Raw genomic sequence first — 27,822 nt, 5'->3', positions numbered from 1 at the left:
ATCTTTTATTGTAGATAGAATGATACAACAAAGTACGCGATAAGAACACGACAAAACTGCACGATATTTTTTTAAGTGAGGTTGCTGTATCGTGGTTGACGGCTGTTTTTCCGGTTTCAGTTTATGGAATGACCGAGCTGACCAGCTGCATCGCATGTTCAACACATCTGGATGACTTGAAGAGTGTTGGCAAGCCTGCTCCTTTCTTTGAAATGAAAGTGAGTGAATGATAGTTTGAAAGGAAAGTGAGTGAGAGCTTTCTTTGAAATGAAAGGTAACTTATATACGGTTGAAACAAAATTACAGGAAATCCTAATTCCAGTACGTGAAGTGATCAGTGCATTTATTGTATGCATGTACTGTGTTCAAACTTTTCTTGGGGTGCGCGGGGGGGGGGGAAGTAGCGAGTTTTGTTTCTTCAAAGCTGTCCACAGAAAATCACTACAAACAGAAACGTGAAAAATTAGATGATCAACTTAGCTCTGTGCGCACAGAAGGAGGAGGGAACACAGTTATTATCTGTGGGCACGAAAGTCGTTCTGAGCAGAACCAATATAAAAAAGTCAAGAGCTCTTTTCGCCAAAGGCTTCGTCAGACGCATATTCACGTATTTACGGGCGATCGGAAAGTGTTCGTGGCCCGTGTAAAGATACGCAGCAAGATAATTTTACCAACAGTGAGGTGGACAGACCGGCCCGGAGCGTGTCTAGCCAAGAAATCCTCACCGGGATAAGAAGGAATAGAAGATAGGAATATAGCCGGCTTTCTCTGAAAACTTAACCTAAATTGCAGTACAGCTGGGGCATAGTCGACCATGCATTCAAAACCTTCTCCAAAAAGGGCGGGAAGTCGCCACAGCTTACGTTGCAATTAAGTGTTCTTCGCTATGCGCTTAGTGAGGGCACACACTGGGAACGTGTTGCATTGTCCTGGGAATGTTTACACTCACCAGGCTACCCCTATATTCCTTCACCCTCACATTGCTCCTGGGAGACGGCGCTGACCAGCTCAGAGCCGCAGGAGCAGCATCGTATGATCTAGCGGGCATCAGGAGTAGCGCGAGCCAATGGGGCCCTGAACTAAAAGCTCCACCCTACGATTAAAAGCTCTTATCCTTGCACAAATAAAGGCGTTTGTATCTCTCTCTTGAGTAAAGGGCACAACATGCAGGCTTACGTTTCAGTACAGTCTTCTTAGTGCTATCGGCGCCTGTACACAACACCGAGCCATTGTTTATGCAGCAGCTTTTCTTTATCTCTTCGTAACCACTCAAGTGGCCAGAGGGGCGAGCCAGCCTCACTTCTACGGAAGCGCTTTTCACAACGTTCGGCGTAGTCGAATGGTTGCTCCATATAGGGGACATAATGGAGTAGTATTGATAGTACTAAAGTGCATGAAATTGGTGCCACCTGGGAAAATTGAATTGTTATTACTTTCGCGTTAGTTTATGCCCTTGTTGCTCCGTCGTCAGGGTGTTCGTTTTCACCTATTCCCTAAGGATTAAGAATCCACTTTAATAATATGTCCATATTGAAACGTCCTAGTCAACAGACTGGTGGTGTCATATACCAGTCTCCTGTAGGCTATTTCATGCTGCATTATGACTAATCCGTTGCAATGTCAACGTGGTGTCACGATACGCAGTTGATTTGGTGATTTTTTGTTGTGATATGCTGCCACTGCTTTTCGAACACTGGTCCCCTCCGCTGCAGTACACAGCGTTCAATGTGTTATACTAAGGCGTTGCCGTCATACTCATTCCAGTTACAGTGAAAGTTGCAGCTAAAGTTGACCGTCATACAGAGCCATCTACGAAAACATGGTTTGTATATATCCACATGTGCGAAATGTAGGCTGCCGCGAAAGCATTGAGTCTAGAAGGAATTGTTTTCCATATGTTTGGTATTACATGGGCTTAAATTCGCACAATTGGCTTTGGCATTATCCAGAGAGAAATTTTAGGCATGTTTAGCGTGTATAGTTTTATGGAAAGATCTTGGGGCGACGTCACTGCAGGGTTAAGCCGCATACGAAGAATGCTTGCGAGGGTATGGTCCCTCAGTTCAGTCAAGTCTCAGTTTCACTGACTTTCTCAATCAGAAATCCATCCAGGCGAATCAAAGTCATCTAATTTATTACTTCGACAAATATGGCAATGCACGAGGTCTTCAGAAAGAACGTTACGAGGTTTCAATGCCCGGTATCAATACTGCCACAATGTTGCTTATTTCGAAAGCACAGTTCCGGAGGTGTTAGAAGGTGCGCAAAGACAGAAGCTCCTGAGTGACTCGTCGGATCAGATAGCGCCGGTTTGCTTCAGTAATGTCATCACATAGAGGTGCCATAGATTACTTGAAGCAGAAATCACTGAGCGCCGCTCTTGCAGGGTGAAAGAAAGGTTAAAGGCCAACTCCGGTGATTTTTCGAGTTCGATGGATTTCGATGAAATTCGCTGGGTACGTTCCTTTGAAAGTTTCCGTCATTTATGCCAAATTACAAGCTTGAGACACGCGCAGGTTGTTTGCAAATGAATTTTAAAGATTGTCTGCAAACGCCCTCCCGGTTTCCCACAATTATTGGCAACATTGCGTCTGTGACGTCAATATTGTTAAGGCGACGGAAGTGACGCAGCCGAGGGCACCGCTAACTGTCAGTATCAGATGCGGCACTGTCAGTCGCAGACATTACAGCTGATGCGCGGCGTCCTCACCTCTCCACTGTGCGCCTGCTCGTCCCGGCTGTCACAGTTTTCATACTCCGCGCCGGCGTGCCCGGCATACCTTGCACGACTTCCGGTTCGTAACAACTACTACGTCATACAGAGGCAGTACACTCGGTTGGGTTTCGGTTTCGGTATTGCGCCTTTTTGCTTATTAAAAATTATTTTCGAATTTGCTGAGCATTTCTGCTATCGGGCGCGTGACTAGAGTGTCTCAGGAACATAAAAGCACCATTACCCTAACATGGTGAAAAAATCGCCGGAGTTGGCCTTTAAGTCCGGTATCCACTCCTGGAGGCCCGAATCTTAGCGATGAAGCTGCAGTTTTTATTCAGAGAAAAGAAGAAACAGTAATTTTGCGTGATATTTTCTCACTGCCCATCTTAATGATGAAGAAAGCTGGATAGGGACGTAATTGCCATACAAGAGATCGTAATGATGTTACAATATGCAATCGTTTGCAAACTGTAATATCAGGTCAAGAAACATTCTATTGGTTCTGCTATTGCGTCTATACTTAGCGAAATTATGATTGCCCACTTAGATCGTATACTAGATGATAAGTTGTTAGGAGCTAAATTTGTGAAAATATTCAGGTTTGTGGATGATTATCTGGTTATTTTGAAATGTGATTCCAATAAGTTTCAAGGTTGAGCGGATTTTGTCTTTAAGAATTTTGAGACGGTTTGTCAGCCTCTAAAACTAACGCACGAAATGTCAAATCTGAACACTCATAAGTTTCTTGACCTGACATTACAGTTTTTGGATAACCATGTCTGTAGGTTTTATGAGCCTAGGAGTGGAAAAACATTGCTGCCTTACTCTTCTGCACACACCAAAGTTGTAAAGAGGTCCGTTGCACGTATGTGCCTTCTCAATTCTTTAAAGAAGCCGTGCTTGCACCTAATGCAGAAGACCTTTGATGAACATGTTGCAAGTTGCAGGTGGCAGGTTACCTACTTGGACTCGTTACGGCTGCAGCTGAATCGCTCTATAGGGATTTAAAGAAACAAAATAGACCTCGTGATGGTATTTCCCTGCAGCAGCAGAAGAGTGCTGTTATTCTTTATACCCACGGCGTAGCACATAAGAGTATTGGAAATAAGGCTGGCATAAGGGTGGTTATGTCTGCACCAGAGAAATTGTGTAAAATGTGTAATGAAACTTGCCCTGTTTCGAAAGAAAAAAGTGTTGGAGAATCAACCATCGCAATGACTATGTTCCATGTGCACAGTGTTGTGTATAGAATACCCTTGTGGTGTGGCCGCGCATACGCTGGACAAACTGAAAGGTGTATCGATGACCGGGAAAAAGAGCATGATAATAAGGTGCAGAAATGCGCGGATAGCCACCTGGCTACCCACTTCCATGATTGTGGTTGCGTGCCGTACTTTGATGACACGTGCGTTTTGATAGTTGAAGCTACAGAAATGAAACGGGAGGATTTTCAGTTTGTGCGCGCAACGTCTATCTCGCTTACACAGACAGATCTTCGTTGTTATTGCGATAGCAATTATATAGACAGTCTCGGCTGGTCTTTGCCGCCGCCGGCGCCATTCTCCGTATATATATATATATATATATATATATATATATATATATAATATATATATATATACATATATATATATATATATATATATATATATATAAATGCCACGAAAATATTTCAAAAACTTTCCTACGCGCGGAGTCGAACGGGCGACCTCTCGCTTCGCAGCGCGCGGCGTTAGACGGCTAGGCCACGAAGAGTACCGTCTTTCAGCCTGCTAACGGTGAGATATTTATATACACATTTACTTCAGCATGCTTTCTTGGTCACCACCGAGATGGCGCTAAGTGCGCGCGGTGCGCGCTTTAAAGATCGTCGCCCCGCTCCTGCGAACGTCATTGCTCTTCGCCCTACAGGGCGTGGTCGCCTTCGCGCGCTTATCTTGAGGAAAGAAGGGGGTGGCCTGGGGGGTGGAGCGGGCGGTTGTATGTCTTGTGCCTTCCCCGCGATGTCCGCGCTGCAGTCACAGAGCGTACGAAAGTCACTTCTGTCGCTGCAGCGGCCGCGTTTGCGAAAGGAGCGCGCTGTTGAAAGAGAAATAAGTAACAGCTGTGACAGTTCGCGGCTCGTCCTGTGTGTACCTGTTCTTTCGTTTCGCGCGTCCTGCTTTATGTTTGAGCAGTGCGCTTCAAGTGCCGAGCTGTGACGCATGATAGTTCGCGCTCGTACTGTGTGCGTTCTTTTCGTGCGTCCTTTGAGCTTGAGCGACGCGCTGGCAATTTCGAGCTGCTTTCCGTTCTTCGCGTTACATTCCAATTCGTTGCTATCGCATTCATTGCTTCGCTGGTGCGGCGAAACTGTGACTTTTTTAGATGGTGTGTGAAGCAAGAATGGATGAGTGATGACTGGCATGACACGTGGGCCTCTCTGTTTTTTTTTGTGTCTTCATTCTTTTACCCTTTTATATGTTCGCTCTTCCAAATAAAAGCTTAGTTGCAGTTAAGCGCTTGTGTGTGTCTTTCTTCCTTGCTGTCCCTGTGTGTAGTGTTGCGCTTCCTGCGAAGATGGATCTGTACGAACTAGCCCGGTCTGCGTGTTTATCAAATTTTTCCTGGCGGCAAGGGTTAAACCTTGTATGAATGACCAGTCTTCGCTCGCCATATGTGGTTGTAGTATTGGTGTACAGCTGGCGCTGGCAGCACTCGTCTTTGCATACTTCCTGTCGCGTCCCCGTGTAGGGCTCGGTGGTGGACGGTGGCACCACTGCCGAAAACAACACTTCCGTTATGTTTAATGCATACTTTCCAACGCCAGATGGTAACCTTAAGAGGCTCCGCACCGAAGCAACGCTTGAACTCTTTTCCAATAAGCAGCACTTCTCCAAGCTCCATCTGATACACAGCGACAGTACACAAGAAAAAAGCAAGGGCAATCTCTCAATTTTGGCTGCAAAAAGCATGACAGAGAAACACGGTCCAGGTCACAAGGCAACCAAAACGTCCAGCGGCGATCTCCTGCTTTAACTAAGAGGCCACAGGCAGTATTAAAAACTGCCTGCACTAACATCTTTTGGAAGCTTCTACATAAAAGTTGTATCACACTGCTCAATGAATAATGCTCGTGATGTCTTTTCTGTCAACGATCTGTTGAATTTCAAAGACACCGAACTCCTTGATGGCTGGAAAGACCAAAACGTAGTAAATGTTCAGAAGAAAATTATATGACGGGACAACCAAACAAATATTATTAATATTTGCATCAAGCGAACTGCCTGAGAAACAGGTTACACAAAACTGAGAGTCTGGCCATAAATACTGAATCCCCGCAGGTGCTTTATTTTCTTAGATACGGCCATAGTTCCAGGTGTCCTATTCCAGGTGTCCTTTAAACGATCACAACGCTGACAATTGTGAAACTGCAGCTCACTGTGTGAACTCTAATGAGGACCACACTGCGTATTCAAGATCATGGTCAACATGGAAGAAAGAAAAGAACATTGTTTAATTAAAAATACGAGAGAGAACGTTTTATTTAGAGACGCACACAAAAGATGTTCACTTTTTCACACCAAATCTTATGCTGATGCAGCGCATAAGAGGGTCCGCGCAGAGTGAGCCATCGGCTGTGGCCCCTGCCCCCGTGGCGGCTGTAATTCAATCTACTCCGCCAACAGAGCCCGGTGACTCCAGGGCCCTCAGGCCTCAAAGCCTCGTCTCACCAGGCAAGGCCCGCAACTCTAACTCCAAGATTGCACGTGCGGGCATCTAGTGCCTCCTAGGATGCAATGGAGACGACGTCGGCCCGTCTGGTGCCAAAAGCGCGGCGCGGATCTTCCGACCGTGCCTAGAAAGCTAAAGAATTCATCTCGTGGCCGGACGGTGGTGCTGTTTCCTAAAACAGACAACCATTCTTGTGAACACTCAACACTATTCAATTGCACACACAGCACCAGTTCATGCTTAGCAGAGTTACGCAAACAATACAATAAAACATAAGAAACTTTCTTAGAAACCTCTATGTACGGGAACTTATCAATAGTCGCTTCAAAAGTGCAGCATGTACAGGAAACACGCCTAAAACCCAAGCATACAAACTTTCTCCGCCACCATGTTCTTTTCCGTAAAGACGGCGATGACGCTGTAGCGTCATCTGGCGGCGTAGCCACCATAATAGACAGCATTGTATCGTGCACACATTTAACACTTCAAACATACATTGGGGCAGATGTCGTCTGAGTTGTTCTTTTAAATAAACTTATCACCATTTTATTTTTATACATATCCCCGCATTATCAGCTTCACAAACGCGACGTAGAATCATTCATTGACGAGTTCCCAGAGCTCCAGTTGGTTCTTGGTGACTTTAATGCATACAGTGTACTATAGGGCGATTTTCGCTGCGACGCTCGAGGACGTCTTAATGACGAGCTTTTTTTTTCTTCTAGGCTATATCTTTTGAGCACGAAGGGGCCCACGTGTTTTAGCCGCGCAAACAAATCATACTCCGCCTTAGATTGTCGCTGACGCTTTTAGCCTAGTTTAAATAGAAAGTTCCTCAAAAGCCTTATTGAATTAATCATTTCAAGGTAACTTTGAGCGTACCAATTGAAAATGAACTCATTTCGCAGGCCCCTAGGTGGAAGGCTGACTTTCGCTCGTGTCCTGTCTCTGCACAGGACAGCGGATACAGTGAGTTGTTGTGCCATGCCCTAGTCACCTGTCATCATACCTTTCTCGTTATCCCCCTCTTCTCCTTACTCCGTGAAGAGTAGTAGGCTAGAAACCCGCTTTCCAGGCCGACCTCTCCTCCTTCACGCCATTAAACATCTTCTTCTTCTTCTTCATCCGTTTGGTAACGGCACCAAACCCTTACTCTCATGACATGGGCGGACATGTCCGCTTTAAGCACAGATGACGCTGCGAAGTATTTTACAGCTTTTTTTATTTGATGCCGCTTCCAAATGTATTCCTGAAGCGAGCGGTAAAGGTTTCAAACGATGTGTTCCCTGGTGGAACGATGCATGCAGCAAAGCGCGGAGAAAGCAGAACAAAGCATGGTGTATGCTTCGAGAATCTCCAACAGCAGAGAATATCGAAAACCTTAAGCGTGTCCAATCCTAGGGAAGGAGGAAGCGCCGAGGAGCAAGGCGAGAGAGCTGGGCCGAGTTTATATCCAGTATCAACTCTTCCACAGAGGAGCGTAAAGCCTGGAAAAAGGTCAAAAGAGTTAAAGGCCAACACACCTGTTTGCTACCTGTGGTAAATATCGAAAGAGAAAGGTTGGAAGACAAAGTTAATTTTGTGGACGCACATTTTGAACACATATGGAGATCATCACACTATTCTGATACATTCCAAAGGCCCGAAGCAGAAATGGAACAAGAAAAGTTACAACGGAAATGCACAAAAAAACGACACATATAACCAACCATTCTGTTTAGCATAACTGCTGGTGCCACTAAATAGTTGCAATAAGTCTGCCTCTGGTTTTGATCGAGTAATATACCAGATGCTGAAACACCTGCCTTTCGAAGTACAAGTAACCCTCGTTTTCCTCTACAACGCTATATGGTCCTCTGGCGAGATCCCGTCAGCTTGGAAGTAGGCTATTGGCCGCGAGAGAGTCGGCACCTAGCGGCGAGCGGATGAAACCCCGTGGTGTGGATGGCTCCTTGCGTCGTCTGCTAGGCACACTAGCCACACCGTGTTCACATATGTGCGTACGTCATGCACGTCCTCAAAATACAGCTTATTCCGTTGTCCTAGCACAGTATCAAATGCTCGTACGTATGCCTACACAATTTACATAAGCATTTGGCCTTACGAGGCTTGTATGCACTCCAACAAGTGGGTGCACGCATGTGTCGCTATGGCGCTAGGTCTAACCATCGTACCGCCCATTCGCCAAAATCATTTCAATGTGGGTACCACTTTGTCGTTCAAGCACATCACATGGTGCATTTGACGTCGTCCTAAACGAAACAAAAGGTACTAAATGTCGAGGTGTGAATGCAGAATCTTAGCGACGCCATCTCGTGAAGTGTTAGAGATTTGGAAATCCTTGTGATACCGCAAAGCATGAACTAGCATCTGCAGAAGCCGGTTAGCGGTGAAAAAGAACTGAAGCCACACAATTCCATAGCAGTACGCGTATTCATACAAGCGGAAAGCAGCGTGCACGGAGCTCTACTTCATCTAATTACGCAGAAATACACGCCCTTTTTTTTGTAGCCGCTAGAGAAAGAAGTAAGCACTTAATTGGCTCAGTCGCGCAACACTATTTATATTGTGGTCTAGGCAAAACACAATTTAAACACGTGCAAGACCCATTTATTGGCAGATTGCGCTTCTCTCACACGTAATAGGAACGTTAGGCCGGTTTCGCGCATTAATGTTTCAATGGAGGGCGTATACATCACCATTAGGCTGCAGTCAACGTGCTTTATTCGCCGACATTCGACTCAAACCACCTACGGTGAAGCGCCGCTGCGTACATTTGTATACGCGCCGCCGACCGCCTATCCACACAAACGAAGCGACGATGCTGCCACCTATAGCACGATCTCGCGGCGAATATTGCCGCCAACCATCCCCTCTGGTTTGTTTCCTTATGAACTAACCTTCTAGCATCTCGCCGCGCTAGGTTGTCTTATCGATGTTCGAAGCGAAGTGTGTGCTTTCTCCTTTCTCTCTTGTATGCCGCACGGGATATCTGATTTGATAGGAACAGTGTTTTGCCCTGTCGTCACAAGACCAGTGTTTTCTGTCTAATCCGGTGGTTCCACAATAAAACATGCCGATGTATAAACGCTCGCACGAAAGAACGACGTGGCATTCGTTTTCCGCCAACGCTCGCGTGCGCACGTCGCTTTGTCGGCTGCTTGTTCGCCGCTTCCATTTTTCATTGAGCCTATTGCGGAGCACAAGTTCGCTCCAATAAACCTTGTTTGCTGAACGAACCCTGCATACTGTTTTGGCTACGTGACAATATATATTCCAATTCTGAAACAAAGAAATGATCCATACTGTGTTTCCGGTTACAAGCCTATAGCATGAACAAGTTGCCTGTGTAAAGTGTTTGAAAAATGATTAACTTGCCGCGAACAAATTGCTTGATCCATATCAGTGCGGCTTTCGAGAGCGTCAATCCACCACCGACTATATTGTAAGTATAGAAGCAAAAATTCTTGGAGCTATTCTCCACAAACAATATTATCTGCCTGCATTTCTTCACATGGAAAGGCGTATGACACCACGTGGCGGCTTGCAAGGCTAAGAGACCTATCACACCTACATATACGTGGCATGATGTTAAATATAATTGAGAGTCATTTGTGGAATCGCCCATTCCGCGTTTGGGTTGGAGATGCTCTTTCACGATCATTCGCACAGGAAGCTGGAGTGTCTCAGGTTGGGGCGCTCAGTTGTACTCTATTATAAAAAATGAGTTCTCTTCGTCTGTACAACCATGTAACATGCTTTATTCAAGATATGTTGACGATATCGAGATTGCATTTAAATCGTGTTCTCTCGCAATTTGTGAGCAACAGGTCCAACTTGGTCTCAACACGGTCTCCAAATAGACGTCAGAGTCTGGAGTTTCGCAAGACGCGTGTGCCACCTGTCGGAGCAGTATTGGGTAGTACAAAGACCGACTACCTCGCACAGTTTGCTGTGGAACCAGGTCCAACTAGCGATTGCGAAACAACGATTGAGCTTAATATTGCTTGTGTTTGCGCATTTAACACTCAGAAAGAGAGCTGTGAATTTCTCTTCGCTAGTCGGACGCGCCGCCGAACCTCCATGAAGTGCTTGCTGGATCACTCGCCAGAACGACGGCGAAAAGAACAGCAGACGAGACCGCTCCGCAGGCTACGAACAAACGCCGCAATCGACGCTATTCTTGCGTTGTGAATTGCCACGTACGTAAACGACTGCACAACAACGTTAAGCTTTATCGATTTCCATAGTTGTCGTACGAAGCAGAAAAGCGAGAGCGCTGGATACGGGCCGTTGAGAGCGTGTTGCGTAAGCGAGGTACCCGGGTTCTCCAAAGCCGGTCGCACGAGAAAGTAAGTGTGATAATGTGGGTCTGCTGTTTTGCGTAGCCCTGGCGGAGCACCATGGCAACCTTGACTATCAAGCTCAACAGAAGCTCTGACCGCGGTGGATGCCGTGTAACACGGAGTGAGCAGCTAGAGGCAGACTGAAGACGCGTGATACGCACGCCGTGACATCCTACAATCTCATTTGGTCGTCACCACATAGCATCGTGCACGTACGTTTTGAAAGCTCAGAGTTCCGGTTCTAACTATCTAACACGTGCGCCGTACAAGTAAATCGCAGAATCTTGGGCGTGACCACCTTCAGGTTTGTTTTGCCCGTGGCCTCCGCGATTGCCGACGCTATTTCGGAGGCCACGGTTTTGCCTTTGGCTGTGCCCCGAGAAATTGGACACGCACACTTATGTGCTTATTTCCAGTATGTACAGAAGGAAGACAACCATCAAGAGATCATTTGAGGATGCGTAATGAAACAGTCCAATGCCCAGGAAGCGAGAGATGAAGGGAGAATGCTACTGAAAAGGCGAAAATCGCCGGGGCCATTCGTCCCTTATAAAGCGAGCTTTGGACCACTGATCGTAAGACACATAGCGAAGTAAATTGATCGTGTGTGTACTTCATCGCTTTGGCATTACGTATATATACGATTTAAACGCATTTAGGCGCTACAGAACTGACGTCGGAGGGCTTGCTGCGAAATCGATGTCGTGTGATGCTCTCTTGTATTTGCGAGCTGCAGCGCGGCGGAATAACTGAAAACTTCTTTTGCATTGTTCCTGCCGTTCGCTTTGATGAGCGTCCTGCTTTTTTGAACCGTGGATTGGCAGAATAAGCTTTCCAGGTCCTTGATTTTTAGGAAACCGCGCCTCGACACCAACGAAAGAGAGGGGGGGGGGGGTTCTATTGTGACCTATGCACATTCGCTTGCGGACGGCTCTCTTTGTACTACCCAGTTAGCGCCAGGGCTGCGATGAGGGTGCTGGTGACGGTGGTTTTCGCAGCGCCGCCTGGGCAGAGTCTGACGTCTATAAGCAGTTGAGAATGGGTTCAGGCTAAATCCACAAAAGAATCCCTGGAAAAGAGAGGCCTTCACCCAAATCCCGAAGTCAACCTGCATGGTCAGCGGTTACATGTAGATGCGGGCCACCAATTTCTAGGTTTAATTCTAGACTCGAAGCTCACCTTAGTGCCACACATTAAATCGCTTACAAATAAATGCTTCAAAACTATGAACATTTTAAGAGTACCGCCAAGCGCCACTAACGACAGAAAGTACCTTATGAACCTGCACAAAAGCCTCATACGCACACGACTAGATTACATGGCCATATCTTATCAGTCTGCCACACCAAGCACTTTGAAGATGCTGGACCTTATCCATTATCTACTCATTCGCCTTTCTACGGGTGCCTTGAGAACGAGCCCAGTTGAAAAACTTTATGTGGAGTCATATTCTGGGTGCCAGGGCACTGATACATCGAAGGTAATGTACTGACCGATCAGTTGGCCACATCCGCCCCGGCAGACGTTTGCAACTCATCCATAGCTGTCCCTGCAATGGACATGTAGGCTCATTTATGTAAAATGATTAGAATGAGCTGGCAGCATTTGATTGATGCATGGACTCAAATCATGCTTCATTTAAAGGAGCCCTGCAATATTTTTCCAAGTAATCATCGAATGGCTCCAAACCTTTTTTTAGAATCCGTCAAGTACGAGCGGAGTTATAGGGACTTGCAGGAACAGTTGGGCTAGTTCGTGCAGATTCATGTTTGAAGAAAGCGCGAAAAAAACCACTACACAGAGAAACGAAGGAGACAGCGCGTTTCAGCGTGTCGTTCTGTCCCCTTCGTTTCTCTGAGTTGTGGTTTTTTCGTGCTCTCTTCAAATATGTCACAGGGATCCCTCGCACGCGTCAAGCGCTGTCTCTCTCCTCTCCTTGCGCACCAGCGAGCGCGCCGAAAGCTACGCAGGGGGTGATGACAAGGGGGCAAGAAGATACACCCGTTTGTCAGCACGCGTCATGAATGAGCACTTTCTTTTCTTTTTTTTTCTTCGAGTGCGCGGCTTACTTTCAGTGTCATCGTGAGCGCGCGAGTGGGCACGTGGCGGTCTCCCGCGGCGGGCGCGGTTACTATGCAGCTCACAATGCTCAGATCAGCCCAATGCTCGTGGACTTTGGGTTTACGGCTCGGTCATCTTGGTTTATGGCATCATTTGTCTAGAGAAGAAGCAACAATTTCTAGCTGAATTTGAGAATTAATTGTAAATTTTAGGCCGCGTGCTGCGCTATAATGTTTGTCTCGCGTGCTCTCCAGGCTACCGATCGACAGTGTTTCCTGAAAATGCTGAAGAAATGTTGCAGGGCCCCTTTATTTAAGCCACTAATTGGCAACCGGTTATCCGCAACAAAATCTAGGCGAAGTTACGTAATATTCAGTAGACTGAGACTAGGACACGCTTATGGCACGCACGGTCATCTCTTGTCTGTTAGTGAACCTCCGACCTGTAGTTGATGTGGGGAGGTACTGACAGTGCTTAACGTGCCTTGAGACAGTACTGGCAAGAAAAAAAAACTTTTTAATGCATATCGCGAGAATAACCTGCAGTGTATTTTGGCCAGCAACCCTTCTTTGATCAATATGTTTTGATCATCAATCAAAGTTGTCGCGAGGTTGAAAATCATTTGTACAGGGGATTCGTAGCACATCCTCTTAAAGACAATGCTGCTACAGGAAAAGTTTTTTTTAACGCACTACCCTATAGGCCCTTGCTTCCAAGGGTCCTTGCGAGGGAGTAGTGCGCTGACATTTCATCGCATTTTAGTACATTCACCCACGTCACCGTTTTAATTCACTGCACTTTCACTTTGCTGTCATGATTTTATTAATATGTTTTATGCACTTTTAGTACACATGATTTCAGGTTCTTATACAGCCACCTCTGGCAACCATTAATAACTGTTGCCCTGGCGCTCTTTGGCCACCTATAGCCCTATCAGTGGCCAGAGATGACCATCTGTGGCTATCTCTGGCCACTAATCACCATACAGCATCATCAAAGACGATGAAGTCAGGAATCCCCCGATGTATTGTTGTGGGAACATTTTATTTTCTTCCATAGATACTCAAGGCAAACAGCCCTGTTCATCCTAGTGTCGGCTCTCGTCACAGTGACTGAACCGCTCAGTAGCTATGTTGATGGTCTCGTCACAGGAATTCTTCCCTCCTTTCCATCGTATCTCAAGGACACGGACGAATTTTTTACTCACATTCTTCACCACGACGCCCCTGACAACTGGATACTTTTTACACTAAACGTAGCCGCCTTGTACACTAACATTCCACACGACGACGACACTCGCTCCGCTAATGATCAATCGATTTCAAAAATCCTGTTGTCATCTCAACGCCAGCATCCCTTCGAAAATTAATCCTGCTAAGAAGCACGACTCTCTCCAAACTTAGCACAGCTAAATATACTCGTATGACGAGTGCTTCTTGCTACATCTATCTTTGTTAGTGTAGTGGACGCTTCTCCTCTGACCGGTTTCCTTCGTTAAAGGTGTCACCCAATTGACACCCAATTTTCTATCATAATCGGTGTTATGTGGATTAATCCTTGTGCATTCACAAATGAGCTGGCGGAATGTTAGCGCATTAGGTCAAGCACTTAATTTATAATCGAATATTTTTATAAACACACGAGCGGCCCGAGAGTCAGGCAAAACTGGTGCACTCGCGAGCCGTGACGTAACAAGCAGCTAGCTGTGCAAGCCTCTGCATTGCGGCGAACGATATTGTTCCGTGGTCAGCTGCCCGTGACATCGAGATGTTTGAGCTTTCTTCAGCTTGGCACTGAAATTGAACGATTTGCAGCGGCTGAAACTTTGGTAGAAGACGAGGGGCTCCGTTCCGTGCTGCACGTGACGTCACACGCGTCATAGCAAAATGGCGGTCGCCGGCGGTGGGCGGGCCTTACAGCCGGCGACTTATAGGTCTTGTTTTGCACTGAAAAAGTCTTTTACGGCCCACTTTTGAAATCCGTATAGGAATAATAGACCCTCTACTTCTAGTTTTCGCTGAAAACCACAAATCTTTGGGCGACCGTGTCATGGCCCCTTTAAGCCTATTGGCAAGATGCGTTTTTTGACTATGCGTTGGGAAGAATGTAAGATAAGTGAGCTGTCAGACGTTGACTTCAAGAGCCCTTTTGTCGTAACACCACGCAAAGGATTTGAAAGTTTCTAGCTATTATGAGTTTCATCATTACTTCAAGCTTGCTCTCAGATATCGTGCATGGATTTATGAGGACAAAAGTGTCCCCGCATAAGAAATAGGAACTTGTTACCTGAACTATCAGATTCGCAGTGTGCGCATGCGAATGACTGCATTGATGGTCGATTTTAGATTTAAGCCTGCATGCGAAAACTAGAAGCAGCGCGAAAAAAAACGACGACAAAAATAGGAACACACACAACAGGACTAGCGCTGAACTGCCAACTGAATGTTTATTGAAGAATCACCACTTATAGCTATGCCACCAAAAACGCCTTGTCACACAAAAAACCAACGATTGCGGACATGCGTATTGCTAAACTAACAGGTGTTTATCGAGAAAAGATCTCTCATGAGTAGTTAAACTAAGTGACGCCGCGCTGACACACTTATCTCCAGCTTTATTGGTAAAATAAGCTTCCACGATTTCTCTTTCTTTTTTGGATTTTCCAAACGTCAAAAAACTAGTTTGCCCGAACTTGGGTGTGCATGCGCATTTTTTACAGTGCGAGGCTAGATGGCTGCCATAGCCATTTTTGACATTGTTCTTATGTTGCCTGGCCCTATCATTAAGCATTGCCCAGTTTGTCCGATGTACACTCTCCCACAACTCAATGGTATATCATAAACAACATCAGAGGTGCACTTGGTGAACTTCGTTTCATGGTTAGTAGTACATATCATTTGTTTTCGATCTTTCATAGCATTACACAGCGTTGAAAGTTTACAAGGAGCAGAAAATACGAGGTTGACTTGGTGCCTGTTGGCCACTTTCTTCAGGTTATGCGATAACCTGTGCACATATGGTATCACATGAAACGGTCTCTTGTCTTTTTTCTTGCTCATCAGTTTTTTCTTGCTGAACGTTTCAATCTTTGTAGCAAAGTTTCACTCACAGCTGTGATGACGGAAGTAGGGTAACCGAATGATTTAAGTCTTTCGGTCTGATGCATTAGGCTAGCCTTCATTTGGTGCTCACATGATTTGTTAATTGCACTTTGTACACAGGTGATGGCGATTCCCCTTTTTACAAGCTTGGAATGGGCACTATCATACGGAAGGATGCCTTTCTTAGATCTAGGTCGATACTCCCAGCAGACATGTTCATTAGACTCAAGAAAGGAAATATTAACGTCCAAAAACTGTATGGTATTATTCTTAGGCGTTTCAAAAGTGAATTTCAGTCCCCCTCCAAGCATCCTAAAAATACCCAGAATATTTTTGGACTTCGTCATCAAAACAGTAACCTGGACGTTTCTTTAAAAGAATGAGGTAGTCATCAACGTAGCGATAAATACCAGTGACTGGAGAGTCAATTAACGCAGCGCAAATACGGTTGTCAACGCTAGATAAAAAATATGTCACTGAGAATGGGCGCAATGGATGAACCAATACAAATGCCGGTGCGCTGAATGTAAAAAGTTCCATTGTGATTAATGGCTGTCGAATTGAGATAAAATTCTAAAAGCGTGATAAAATCGTCAACATTTATGCCTGCTGAGTTTTGGAAGTCTTGTTCATTTGTTTCACGGATTTGTTCTCGCACAGCGGCTAGCAAACCATCACATGGAAGAGAATAAAACAAATCTTCTACGTCTATAGAAAACGCCGTCACACTGTTTCCGTTAGTGACACAAAGGCCGCTTAGTTCGTTCACGAAATCCTCAGAACTTTTCACTAAGTAAGGGTCATTCAACGGAAGTTTCTTCAAATGTCCTTGCAAGAACCTTCCGACATGCAACTGCCACGAAGCTTTTTCAGACACAATTACCCTTAACGGGTAGGTGGGTTTGTGCGTTTTACACGTAAAAAACACGTCAAGGAACCCAGAATCTGTCTTGCTTGTGATCTTCTTCAAATGCTCCAAATTGAGATCTCCAAGTAGCTTGAGAGCTTCCCTCCTTCGCTTCTTTGGATCGAAGTTCACTACCTTGAAGTTCTTCGCGATGGCTTCGTCGGGCTTTTCTCCCAGAAGGTTTTCCGGTAGTAATACAAACATTCCTTCCTTGTCGGATTGGAGGATATTCATGATATTGCTCTTCAGCCAGGACACCACACGCTTGAACGGTAACTTGGTTGAATTCCGGGGGAGCGCATTCTTTATGACACAGTCGACGCCTTCTTTTGTTGCATGGTCCCTTTCCCGTTCGTCTACCTTATCTGCCATATCTCTAGCCATGGCCAAAAACTGCTGCCCTGATAATTGCGGTTCAAAACTGAATTTTGGCCCCTTGCCTAAAACAGCCTTCAAGTCACTGGGAACATCCGCCTCACCCAGAATGGTTACGTTGTCGTTAGGCTTAGGCTTCGGATCCGGTTTCCGTAAGGAAAGTCTGATGCGCTGCCACAAAAATTCGGTAGACTGACTTACAAGTTTCCTGTATTCTTGCATGGCTCGGACAGCCCTGCAAGGGTCTTTGCCCTCCTGAACGAGCACTTGAAGCCAATCATTGAACAGGCGAATTTGTCTCCACTTCTCGGACTTGAGCAGCTTGCACATTCTTTTCGTATGTGCCCACGAAGGTTCCACAAAACCAAAGAAAGCACTGACCTCAGGGGGTAGAATCTGGTTCTTCATGTAGTAGGATAGCATTCTGGACTGGCAAGTAGTGACGGCGATTAGGCTGACACAGGTGCTTGCAGGATTCGACACAGCCGGTGAAGACAGGATAGAGCCCATTGTAGAAGAAATCTGTGTTAGCAACAACTTGTAGGTTTGGGCGAGTCGGTTCATGATGCGAAAACTAGAAGCAGCGCGACAAAAACGACGACAAAAATAGGAACACACACAACAGGACTAGCGCTGAACTGCCAACTGAATGTTTATTGAAGAATCACCACTTATAGCTATGCCACCAAAAACGCCTTGTCACACAAGAAACGCCACAAAAAACCAACGATTGCCAACGATTGAAGTCAGTCTACCGAATTTTTGTGGCAGCGCATCAGACTTTCCTTACGGAAACCGGATCCGAAGCCTAAGCCTAACGACAACGTAACCATTCTGGGTGAGGCGGATGTTCCCAGTGACTTGAAGGCTGTTTTAGGCAAGGGGCCAAAATTCAGTTTTGAACCGCATTTATCAGGGCAGCAGTTTTTGGCCATGGCTAGAGATATGGCAGATAAGGTAGACGAACGGGAAAGGGACCATGCAACAAAAGAAGGCGTCGACTGTGTCATAAAGAATGCGCTCCCCCGGAATTCAACCAAGTTACCGTTCAAGCGTGTGGTGTCCTGGCTGAAGAGCAATAGCATGAATATCCTCCAATCCGACAAGGAAGGAACGTTCGTATTACTACCGGAAAACCTCCTGGGAGAAAAGTCCGACGAAGCCATCGCGAAGAACTTCAAGGTAGTGAACTTCGATTAAAAGAAGCGAAGGAGGGAAGCTCTCAAGCTACTTGGAGATCTTAATTTGGAGCATTTGAAGAAGATCACAAGCAAGACAGATTCTGGGTTCCTTGACGTGTTTTTTACGTGTAAAACGCACAAACCCACCTACCCGTTAAGGGTAATTGTGTCTGAAAAAGCTTCGTGGCAGTTGCACGTCGGAAGGTTCTTGCAAGGACATTTGAAGAAACTTCCGTTGAAGTGAAAAGTTCTGAGGATTTCGTGAACGAACTAAGCGGCCTTTGTGTCACTAACGGAAACAGTGTGACGGCGTTTTCTGTAGACGTAGAAGATTTGTTTAATTCTCTTCCATGTGATGGTTTGCTAGCCGCTGTGCGAGAACAAATCCGTGAAACAAATGAACAAGACTTCCAAAACTCAGCAGGCATAAATGTTGACAATTTTATCACGCTTTTAGAATTTTATCTCAATTCGACAGCCATTAATCACAATGGAACTTTTTACATTCAGCGCACCGGCATTTGTATTGGTTCATCCATTGCGCCCATTCTCAGTGACATATTTTTATCTAGCGTTGACAACCGTATTTGCGCTGCGTTAATTGACTCTCCAGTCACTGGTATTTATCGCTACGTTGATGACTACCTCATTCTTTTAAAGAAACGTCCAGGTTACTGTTTTGATGACGAAGTCCAAAATATTCTGGGCATTTTTAGGATGCTTGGAGGGGGACTGAAATTCACTTTTGAAACGCCTAAGAATAATACCATACAGTTTTTGGACGTTAATATTTCCTTTCTTGAGTCTAATGAACATGTCTGCTGGGAGTATCGACCTAGATCTAAGAAAGGCATCCTTCCGTATGATAGTGCCCATTCCAAGCTTGTAAAAAGGGGAATCGCCATCACCTGTGTACAAAGTGCAATTAACAAATCATGTGAGCACCAAATGAAGGCTAGCCTAATGCATCAGACCGAAAGACTTAAATCATTCGGTTACCCTACTTCCGTCATCACAGCTGTGAGTGAAACTTTGCTACAAAGATTGAAACGTTCAGCAAGAAAAACTGATGAGCAAGAAAAAGACAAGAGACCGTTTCATGTGATACCATATGTGCACAGGTTATCGCATAACCTGAAGAAAGTGGCCAACAGGCACCAAGTCAACCTCGTATTTTCTGCTCGTCGTAAACTTTCAACGCTGTGTAATGCTATGAAAGATCGAAAACAAATGATATGTACTACTAACCATGAAACGAAGTTCACCTAGTGCACCTCTGATGTTGTTTATGAGATACCATTGAGTTGTGGGAGAGTGTACATCGGACAAACTGGGCAATGCTTTAATGATAGGGCCAGGCAACATAAGAACAATGTCAAAAATGGCTATGGCAGCCATCTAGCCTCGCACTGTAAAAAATGCGCATGCACACCCAAGTTTGGGCAAACTAGTTTTTTGACGTTTGGAAAATCCAAAAAAGAAAGAGAAATCGTGGAAGCTTATTTTATCAATAAAGCTGGAGATAAGTGTGTCAGCGCGGCGTCACTTAGTTTAACTACTCATGAGAGATCTTTTCTCGATAAACACCTGTTAGTTTAGCAATACGCATGTCCGCAATCGTTGGTTTTTTGTGGCGTTTTTTGTGTGACAAGGCGTTTTTGGTGGCATAGCTATAAGTGGTGATTCTTCAATAAACATTCAGTTGGCAATTCAGCGCTAGTCCTGTTGTGTGTGTTCCTATTTTTGTCGTCGTTTTTTTCGCGCTGCTTCTAGTTTTCGCATCATGAACCGACTCGCCCAAACCTACAAGTTGTTGCTAAGCCTGCATGTTACTCGTTATACCTGCCGTGTCGATTTATGCTAACGATGGTCACCATTACGCCTATTGGAAACATTCATTGATGTTTCTCTGTAACTGAATTAGTAATAAGCACAGTCTGTTCCCATACAGGTTGTTGACTTCTGCACACGTCAACCTCTAGGACCAAATCAGCAAGGAGAAGTTTGCGTGAAGGGTCCCGCCGCCTTCAAGGCCTATTGGAATCAACCGAGTGCGACATCTGCTGCCTACGAAAACGGCTTCGTCCGCACTGGTGCGAGAAGTATATTTCTTGATTTTTTTCGTTTTTATGACGTCTTGAACAATACCACCTTAATACTCGTTCATTAATCACAAATTACATCGGGATTTTTACCTTCTAGTAATAAAGAAATAGAATATAAGTTTCGCCAGCGTCTGACTACGTGATGACTTATGAGGCGCTACAACAAATGATATGCAACAAATGATTTACTTGGACCCGCATTCAAATACTGCGCATATATCTTATTCAAACGTAGAAATTGGGGAGCCTAAATGTTATCGCAACTTGTATTACGCTATAAAATGGAAAGGAGGACAAGGTGCATGGCGCTTAGTTTTTTTTAGCGGCATTTGGCCTTCCAGCCACAGCCATTCGTATTTTTGCGGAGTAGCTACGTCGGGCTGCAGTGTTACTCGCCATTCTTTTCATACTAGAAAGACTAAGTAATGATCTTTTTAGATGCGCCTCAATGGGTCAATTTCCGCGCCCATAAATATTCGGCTGAAAAATGTCAGTTTCGCCGCAAGCGCGAATCGATGGCTCTGATAGCCACAAAAGACGGATTATGGTTTTCCTATACGAAAAAAAAAAGACAAAGGGGGTAGATGAAGTTGAATTGAAAAATAAATAGCCATCTCTCCGTCTTGGGTTTCCATTTATTTGAATATTAAAATATCCCTACAGTTTCCCTTATGGTAGCATGCTAGTAAACTTATTTCCACAATAAGATGAAATGGAGGAGCTGGGTAAGCAGAATCAGTTTCTTATAAGAAATACGGTACTGAACTTCAAAAGGCATATCACGTAGTAAATCATTTTGGCTCGATTATGAACCTGAGCTCATAGTTACAAAAAAAAAACTGATGTTAGGGCTCGTCGTATGGGCATATGTGCTAGAAAATTGTGACGGTGGACATATTATTAGCAAAGGCAGCCGGTAAACTGGAGGGACCACTTACGAACGAAAAAATGCCTGCGGCTTAGCTCGGCTAGGACCGGTTTTGCAAGCGAAAGCTTGCTTACTTGGTTGCTTGTTTACCCTGGTATCTGAAGCACAGTTTGCCAACCGAACGATATGGCTAGTCGAACGCTCCCTACTGCATGCACTTACTACCCTCGTTTTGACAGTTTCCGATGCCGTCGCCGCAGTCGACGCGAGAAACGCCAGGTCCCTAAAGGCAGAACCGCATGCAGAGTTTTTGCCTGCCGGTGCTTTCTGGCGTTGCGCCTCTCGGTATCGTCACATCAGCGCGGCCAGAGACTGCCGGCCAAGCACGTGGAAGGCGCTGAGGCCAGCGCAGGCCCAGCGTCGTACAATGTGACCAGAGGGAATGAACCTGACACTTCGAACGCAGTGTATAGTTTCCGTCAATGGACCAATATATATTTCTGATTATAGCTTTTATGTCTCATTTGTAGTTTTCTGGTACAAAAAACGAGTCACAGTGCCGCCGAAAGGTATATTTTGCTTTATTTGACTTGTAGCGCCAGTTAATGGCATTAAGAAGAACCACCACAAACTCGTAATATATGGCATCTGAGCTTGAAGTTGTCGCACATCTTTGAGGCCACGTATTCGGCCAATACACTCATTCCTGCTAAGCCTACCGGTAAACTTGAGTACGGCTCTCGGAAAGAGTTCAAAGATATCACGAGCGCTTTGCTGTCGAAGCTTCTAGGGAACAAGTTAAGTCAAATACAAGCATCAGTTGAGGACTTACGGGCCACACAGTGCACGGCGACGATTTATTATATCCGAGGCGGGCGGCAGCCATTTTGGCAGCAGCGACGATGCCGTTAGAGTACACTGTAACGCCGTTACCTAGCGGAAGTCGCGGCCAGCCGCACCCTCATTGGTTCTGCGTCCATTGAATTGCTTCCGGCGCCGACGCTGACGCCGGTGATATCTGGACCGTCCTGAGGTGGACGTTTTGACCACCGTCACATATAGCGTCGACGCCGAGTGACGCCTATGAACGAAACGACGAAAAAACGCCAGCAAAAACGCAGAATGTAGTTCGGCCTTTAAAGGGACACTAAAGGCAAATAACAATTTATGTCAGAGTGAAAGCTCAATGTATAAGAACGTCTAAAACGGCAATATCATCAACAGCAGTGCCCTACTTACCGAGAAATTAAGCTAAATGTATCGCATGATGAGCGCCACGAGTGGAACATTTTCCAAGTGATCCCGATGACGTATGAGAGTCTGCCTACAATAAATCACTAGTGATCAAACTAACAGCAATAAAAAAAAGAACCTTCCGTGCATCAAAAGACGTAATAAATACTGTTTGTTCGTTTCCGTTTGATTCATGGAAAAAAGAACCTCTGTGGCGTTGCCATGGGGAACGGCGCTCGTGGTTCAAAGGTTCCGTTTTCGCCGAACTGCGCTTCGCCCGGCACTGCTTCGCTCACGCGGTCGCGTCTCAGTGATAGTTTCGGTATCGCGTACTGCCGCGTGTGTTTTGCACGCTCGTGAAAGTCACTCTGACAGAAAGTTCGACAAAATGCCGCATGCATGTGATGTTGCCGGATGCCCGAATGGTACACAACGCCAGTGCTGCAGCAAGGAAACCGATGTGGCTTTTCACTGGGTGCCGCGGAATAAACCCTTACGCTCGAAGTGGCTTAGTCGCTGAATTGGAGCCCAGCGTCGCGAGCCAATGTCTCGTTGTCCACTTCTCCGTCCACATCCATTGCGGCGATTTCGGCAAGCTTCGATGACTTCGATGGCCGTTGTTGCTGCTGTGGGTCCCGCTACTTTCGCTCTGCTGCTACTAGTGTCGACGGTCGCGCCGTAAAGGCGGGCAACGTTGGGCACGGCAGCAGTGACGTATGAAAGTCTGATTTCAGGCGGGTGATTTGATGTGCGCTAACGCGATGCGGACCACTAAAACGTGATTTTATTTCAAAATAAGCACTTCCTTGGCATAAAAGTAGCACTACGAGGTTTATGAACCGCTATTTCAACAATCAACGTCGACTTAACATTTGCCTTTAGTGTCCCTTTAAACCACCAACAAAAGCTCGCGCTCGCGTGCTCCTATGCTAGCAGATGCGCGCGCACCTTGCGGTTTCACCTCGGGCGCTGAGGAAGGGCACTCGGAGAGGCAGACACGCGAGCCGGCGAACGAGTTCGATGTAGGCTCGTGCACAACTGCAACGCCAGAACTAAATTTAGGGTGGCTTGTCACGGGTATGCGTTCTTCGCTTCAAGGCCACGCTGAGATACACAGCGAAACTTCCTCGACTAGGCCAGTAAAGCTTTCGCTTTAAAACTCTGCGAATTCGACTCCTGAGTACAAAAATGCAAACGCCCCTGGTTTTACAGCGAAAGCTGTCATGAGATCACAAGAACAGCCGTTGTGGGTGCCGTAGTTGTCCGCAGACGCCACCGCCAATGTCCGTAACCGCTATCGCGCGAAATAAGAAAAAATGAAAAAAGAAAAAAAAATAGCCTGGACTGGATAGGATTTGCAGCCGGGCCTTCTGCGTGGCGGTCGAGTATTCTACCACAGATCCACGCGGGTGCTTACAACGTCTTCGTGAAAAGACACTATACGGGCGTCATGCCGTGTAACGAATCGCGTTAATACTTCTAATAACAAATTGTGGGTACTGGGCTTGCTGCGTCCCGTCCGCAGTTAAAACAAGGACTACGGAAACTTTAACTCACAACAAACAACAATAATTTATTGCACGCTACGAGGCATACGGCGGGGTCGGTCCAGGGACACGAGACAGCGAGGCGGTGACCATGATTTCCGGCAGCAGCAATGGGCCAGCGCGCGCGGGGGGCAGCATCCGTCCTTGCTGGCAGCCAAGGCTCCTCTCCTCCATGCAGCGCCCGGGCTGCCCCGTTAAAACCGCCCAGGTGGGCCACACACCGCCTCTGCAGCACGTGGCGCTATCTCGAGATAGGCGGTGGGCGTGGTTCCCACAAAATACAGCTTGTTATACAGAGTAAAATAACGAATTGTGTAACGAGTGGGTCGTTTAATCCTTCCACCACATTACAAAGGGATCAGGCACAATTCTTCATCGTCATCAGCCAGAGCATCAATTAAATTCACATAATGCCTTACATATGTGTAGCGGGTACCCCGCTTAAGGTAGAATGACGCTGCGGGGCAGTCGAGTAATTTACCACAGAGCCAGGCCGGGGCTTGAAACTCGTTCGCGAAAGACCCTACACAGGCGTCGTGCCGCACAAGGAATCACATTAACATATGTAATTAGTGTGGTAGAAGAGTAAAATGACAACCAGACATCACACAATGCAAATTGCGTAACGAGTGTGTCGTTTAAAGCTTCAAGCCCATTACAAACGGCTCAGCCATAATTATTCGTCATCAACCACACCATCAACAAAGTGCACATTATGCCTTACAGATGTGTAGCGAGTACCTCGCTTCTCCGCAGAATGACGAATAATGGCATAGTAAGTGCTTCCCTATTTGTAAAAATTGTGATGATTTATGGCGTAGTGGGTGCCTTGAAAATGCACTTGTAGTAGTTGCTTCAAGATAGTTTACAATGGGCTCAAGAAAGGCCGCTCTTCCAGCTTTCGCTGTGACTCTGTTGAGTATTCCGCGCAGGTCTGGCATTTTGTACGCTCTCTTCTGAACATATTTATTTGCTCGTCTTCATATTAGCGCAACTGCCATATTCGAGTGAGACGTCCAGAATGAGTCAGTGACTTTTTTCTGTTGCGGCAAGCAACATGAGATGGTGAAATACATCATTTTGAACAGTAATTAAGAGTTAAAAAATGACTTTTTAGTTAACTCAGTTAGGCTCATTCGCAATAATCACCTAATTAAACTAATTAAAATTTAATTAATTTAACTTATATACTGTCTCAAATGATGTCTTTAACCATCTTAAGATGCCTGCCGCTACAGAAAAACTTGGGACGTGCGAAACATGTAGGCAAGGGTGTTTCAGCTCCACTAACGTGAAACGTGGGAAGGTGCGAAGCATGCAGTGTTTTGAGAGAGATTTCTTTGATGAGGCACTAGTGGTGCCAAGCCTGAAACCGGGCATGTAAGGAAGGGTGTTTCCGCTCACCTAACGTCGTCGGAAAACTGCGTCGGAATGCAGCTTACCCTAGGGTGCTTCTTCTTCTTCCCTACATGCCCGGTTTCAGTTCAGCCCTAAGGTGCCTCTTCTTCTTCTCTTTTTTCTTCCTTTTCTTCTTCTTATTGTTCTCCCTTTTCTTCCCTGCATGCCCGGTTTCAGTGCCCTGCGGAATGTAGGGAAGGGTGTTTCAGCTCCACTAACGTCGTCGGCTATTTGTTGGGCTAACTGGTGCCTTCTTCATTTTTAGTGGGCCCGTTGAGAGTTGTGCGATTGGCCCAATTTTTGTGGCGCATACCCGTTTTATGATGGATCCCGCCTACATGACACACCGTGACGACATTAGACGCCGACAAGCCGAGGCGCTAAGGTGCTTGGCAACTGAAAGCAATTCAAAAGGCAGCTCGCAAAAATCGCGTTGTCCTGATTGTTGGGGATTTCGGACACATTTCTTGAAACACCCGATATACAATGATCACATATAAACACAAATAATACGCACGACCACAAACGCACATACGTTCATAAAAGAGTCATTCATAAAACTGTAGGAATGGTAACACCGGCGAGTTTTCATAATGAAGTTAGAAAACCGTAAACAAATAGAGGACCGGTTGCATAGTGGCTGTCTTGACAACTTGAGTCGCCGCTAGGGCATCAGCCCCTTTGTTGGTGAATTTAAACATAAATTTTCCCTGCTAGTGCTTTGTACGAACGCTCTCGCCAACCCACGATGTGTGTTACGATTATGGGGTAAGTACCACGCACTAAAAATGAGTTGTTCTCAAGAATGCGAGCTGTTCGTCGAAGGCAATGTCAAAAAATTCCCTCCGTCGTTGAAACCGTAACCGCAGGGGACAAGGGCTACTACACGGCTGACGGCTGCTTCTTCTTATGCGGTCGGTTCAAGGAACTCATTAAGTGCATGGACCAGCAGGTGTCTCCAGCCGAGTTGGAAGAGCTGCTGGCTTCCGACCCCGAGGTGCTACACGTGGTCGTGGCCGGGGTTCCACACTCGCAGTATGGTGAGGCTGCCCGGGCATTCGTTGTGCACCAGCGCCGCCTCACGGATCCTCTCCAACAGCAGAAGGAAGCGGAGAGGTTGAAAGAGGTAGTCGCCGGTAAGGCTTTCGGAACCTTCATGTTTAAAAACCCTGACTGAGGCACACCCCCCGCGTGACTTCTGATCTTCCAAAATTACCTTTATTCTCGAAAGCCATTTTTTCACTATGCGTAATAGCTTGCAACGCTTTTGATCCAAGATATCACTGTGCACATGGCACAGTGCCTAACTCGCTATCCTCGCACTTATGTACGTTAACATTAAGAAATGCGGTAATTCAGGCTAGTTGGTTATTTATTCATGGCAGTCTAAAACCAATGTCTCGATCCCTTGTCTATGCGCTGTTCGAGACGATGAAGTTAACCTTGATGTGTGAAGCGCACTAGGCTGCAAAAACCACTCATGAAAGTCCGCAAAATACCCGCTAATTTTGGTGTATTGCATACGCCATGCATGTTATCTGTCAGAAATTTTTATCTTAGCCGCTTATTTAACCATGTAATTTATTTTAGAAGAACATCTTGCTGGGCGAGTTGGTGCATGTTCGTGGTGGGAATCGATGCGCATTCAATCGGACGGACACAGGAAGGAATTTACACTGTGAATAATGCTTTGTCCAATATACACAGTCATCTCCTTATTTAACTTCGGACCATTGCTCTTACTTTTAGGACAGTCTTAACTGTCTTATACCGTTGACTTAGACGAAATGCATGTCACGATATTCATGTGAATTACAAGACACCTTGTCGAATGTGTCCTGTCATTCACATTCGACACCCGCTGATGTCGCGCCATGCGAATTCTGGTATATACCAAGTTAACGATACGACCACGAAAGCATCAAGACGTAGACAGTCAACTAGCTAGCTAGCCACTTAGCTAACCTTTTGCAACGTGTGGCTTCGCTGGTCATCAACCTTCGCGGAGTGGAATGGCTCATTAAGTTTTTCACGTTGTCCTTATTCAAGTCGCCGTAATTGCAATACTGGTGCATCCATAGGCCGACATTTCTTCGAAATATACCTATTTTTGCGTCGTTTCAGGTCGTTTGGCCTATCACAAGCAGCTCCACAGTGGCGTTGAGTTCCTGGACAGCATCCCACGCTCCGAAGTCGGAAAAGATTTACGCAGTGCACTTAAAAAGGCCTTCACTGAGCGTCTGCAAAATGCTAACTTGAAAGAAAGTTGA

The 27,822-nt window shown here is 45.9% G+C and overlaps 1 protein-coding gene across 1 annotated transcript; it reads left to right on the top strand.

The window, feature by feature from the left end:
• The first annotated feature begins 124 nt into the window (after positions 1–124).
• Positions 125–27,822, top strand: LOC119385139 (luciferin 4-monooxygenase). The gene is made up of 4 exons (XM_037652695.2): positions 125–218; positions 20,353–20,494; positions 26,422–26,688; positions 27,677–27,822. Exons 1-4 carry the CDS (start codon positions 129–131, stop codon positions 27,820–27,822), a joined length of 645 nt encoding a protein of 214 aa, XP_037508623.2. The 5' UTR covers positions 125–128.

Source organism: Rhipicephalus sanguineus, chromosome 1 (assembly GCF_013339695.2).
Source record: "Rhipicephalus sanguineus isolate Rsan-2018 chromosome 1, BIME_Rsan_1.4, whole genome shotgun sequence".
NCBI classification, from domain to species: Eukaryota; Metazoa; Arthropoda; class Arachnida; order Ixodida; family Ixodidae; genus Rhipicephalus; species Rhipicephalus sanguineus.
Note: the sequence above shows the minus strand (reverse complement) of the source record. Positions and strands in the feature narration are given on the sequence as shown.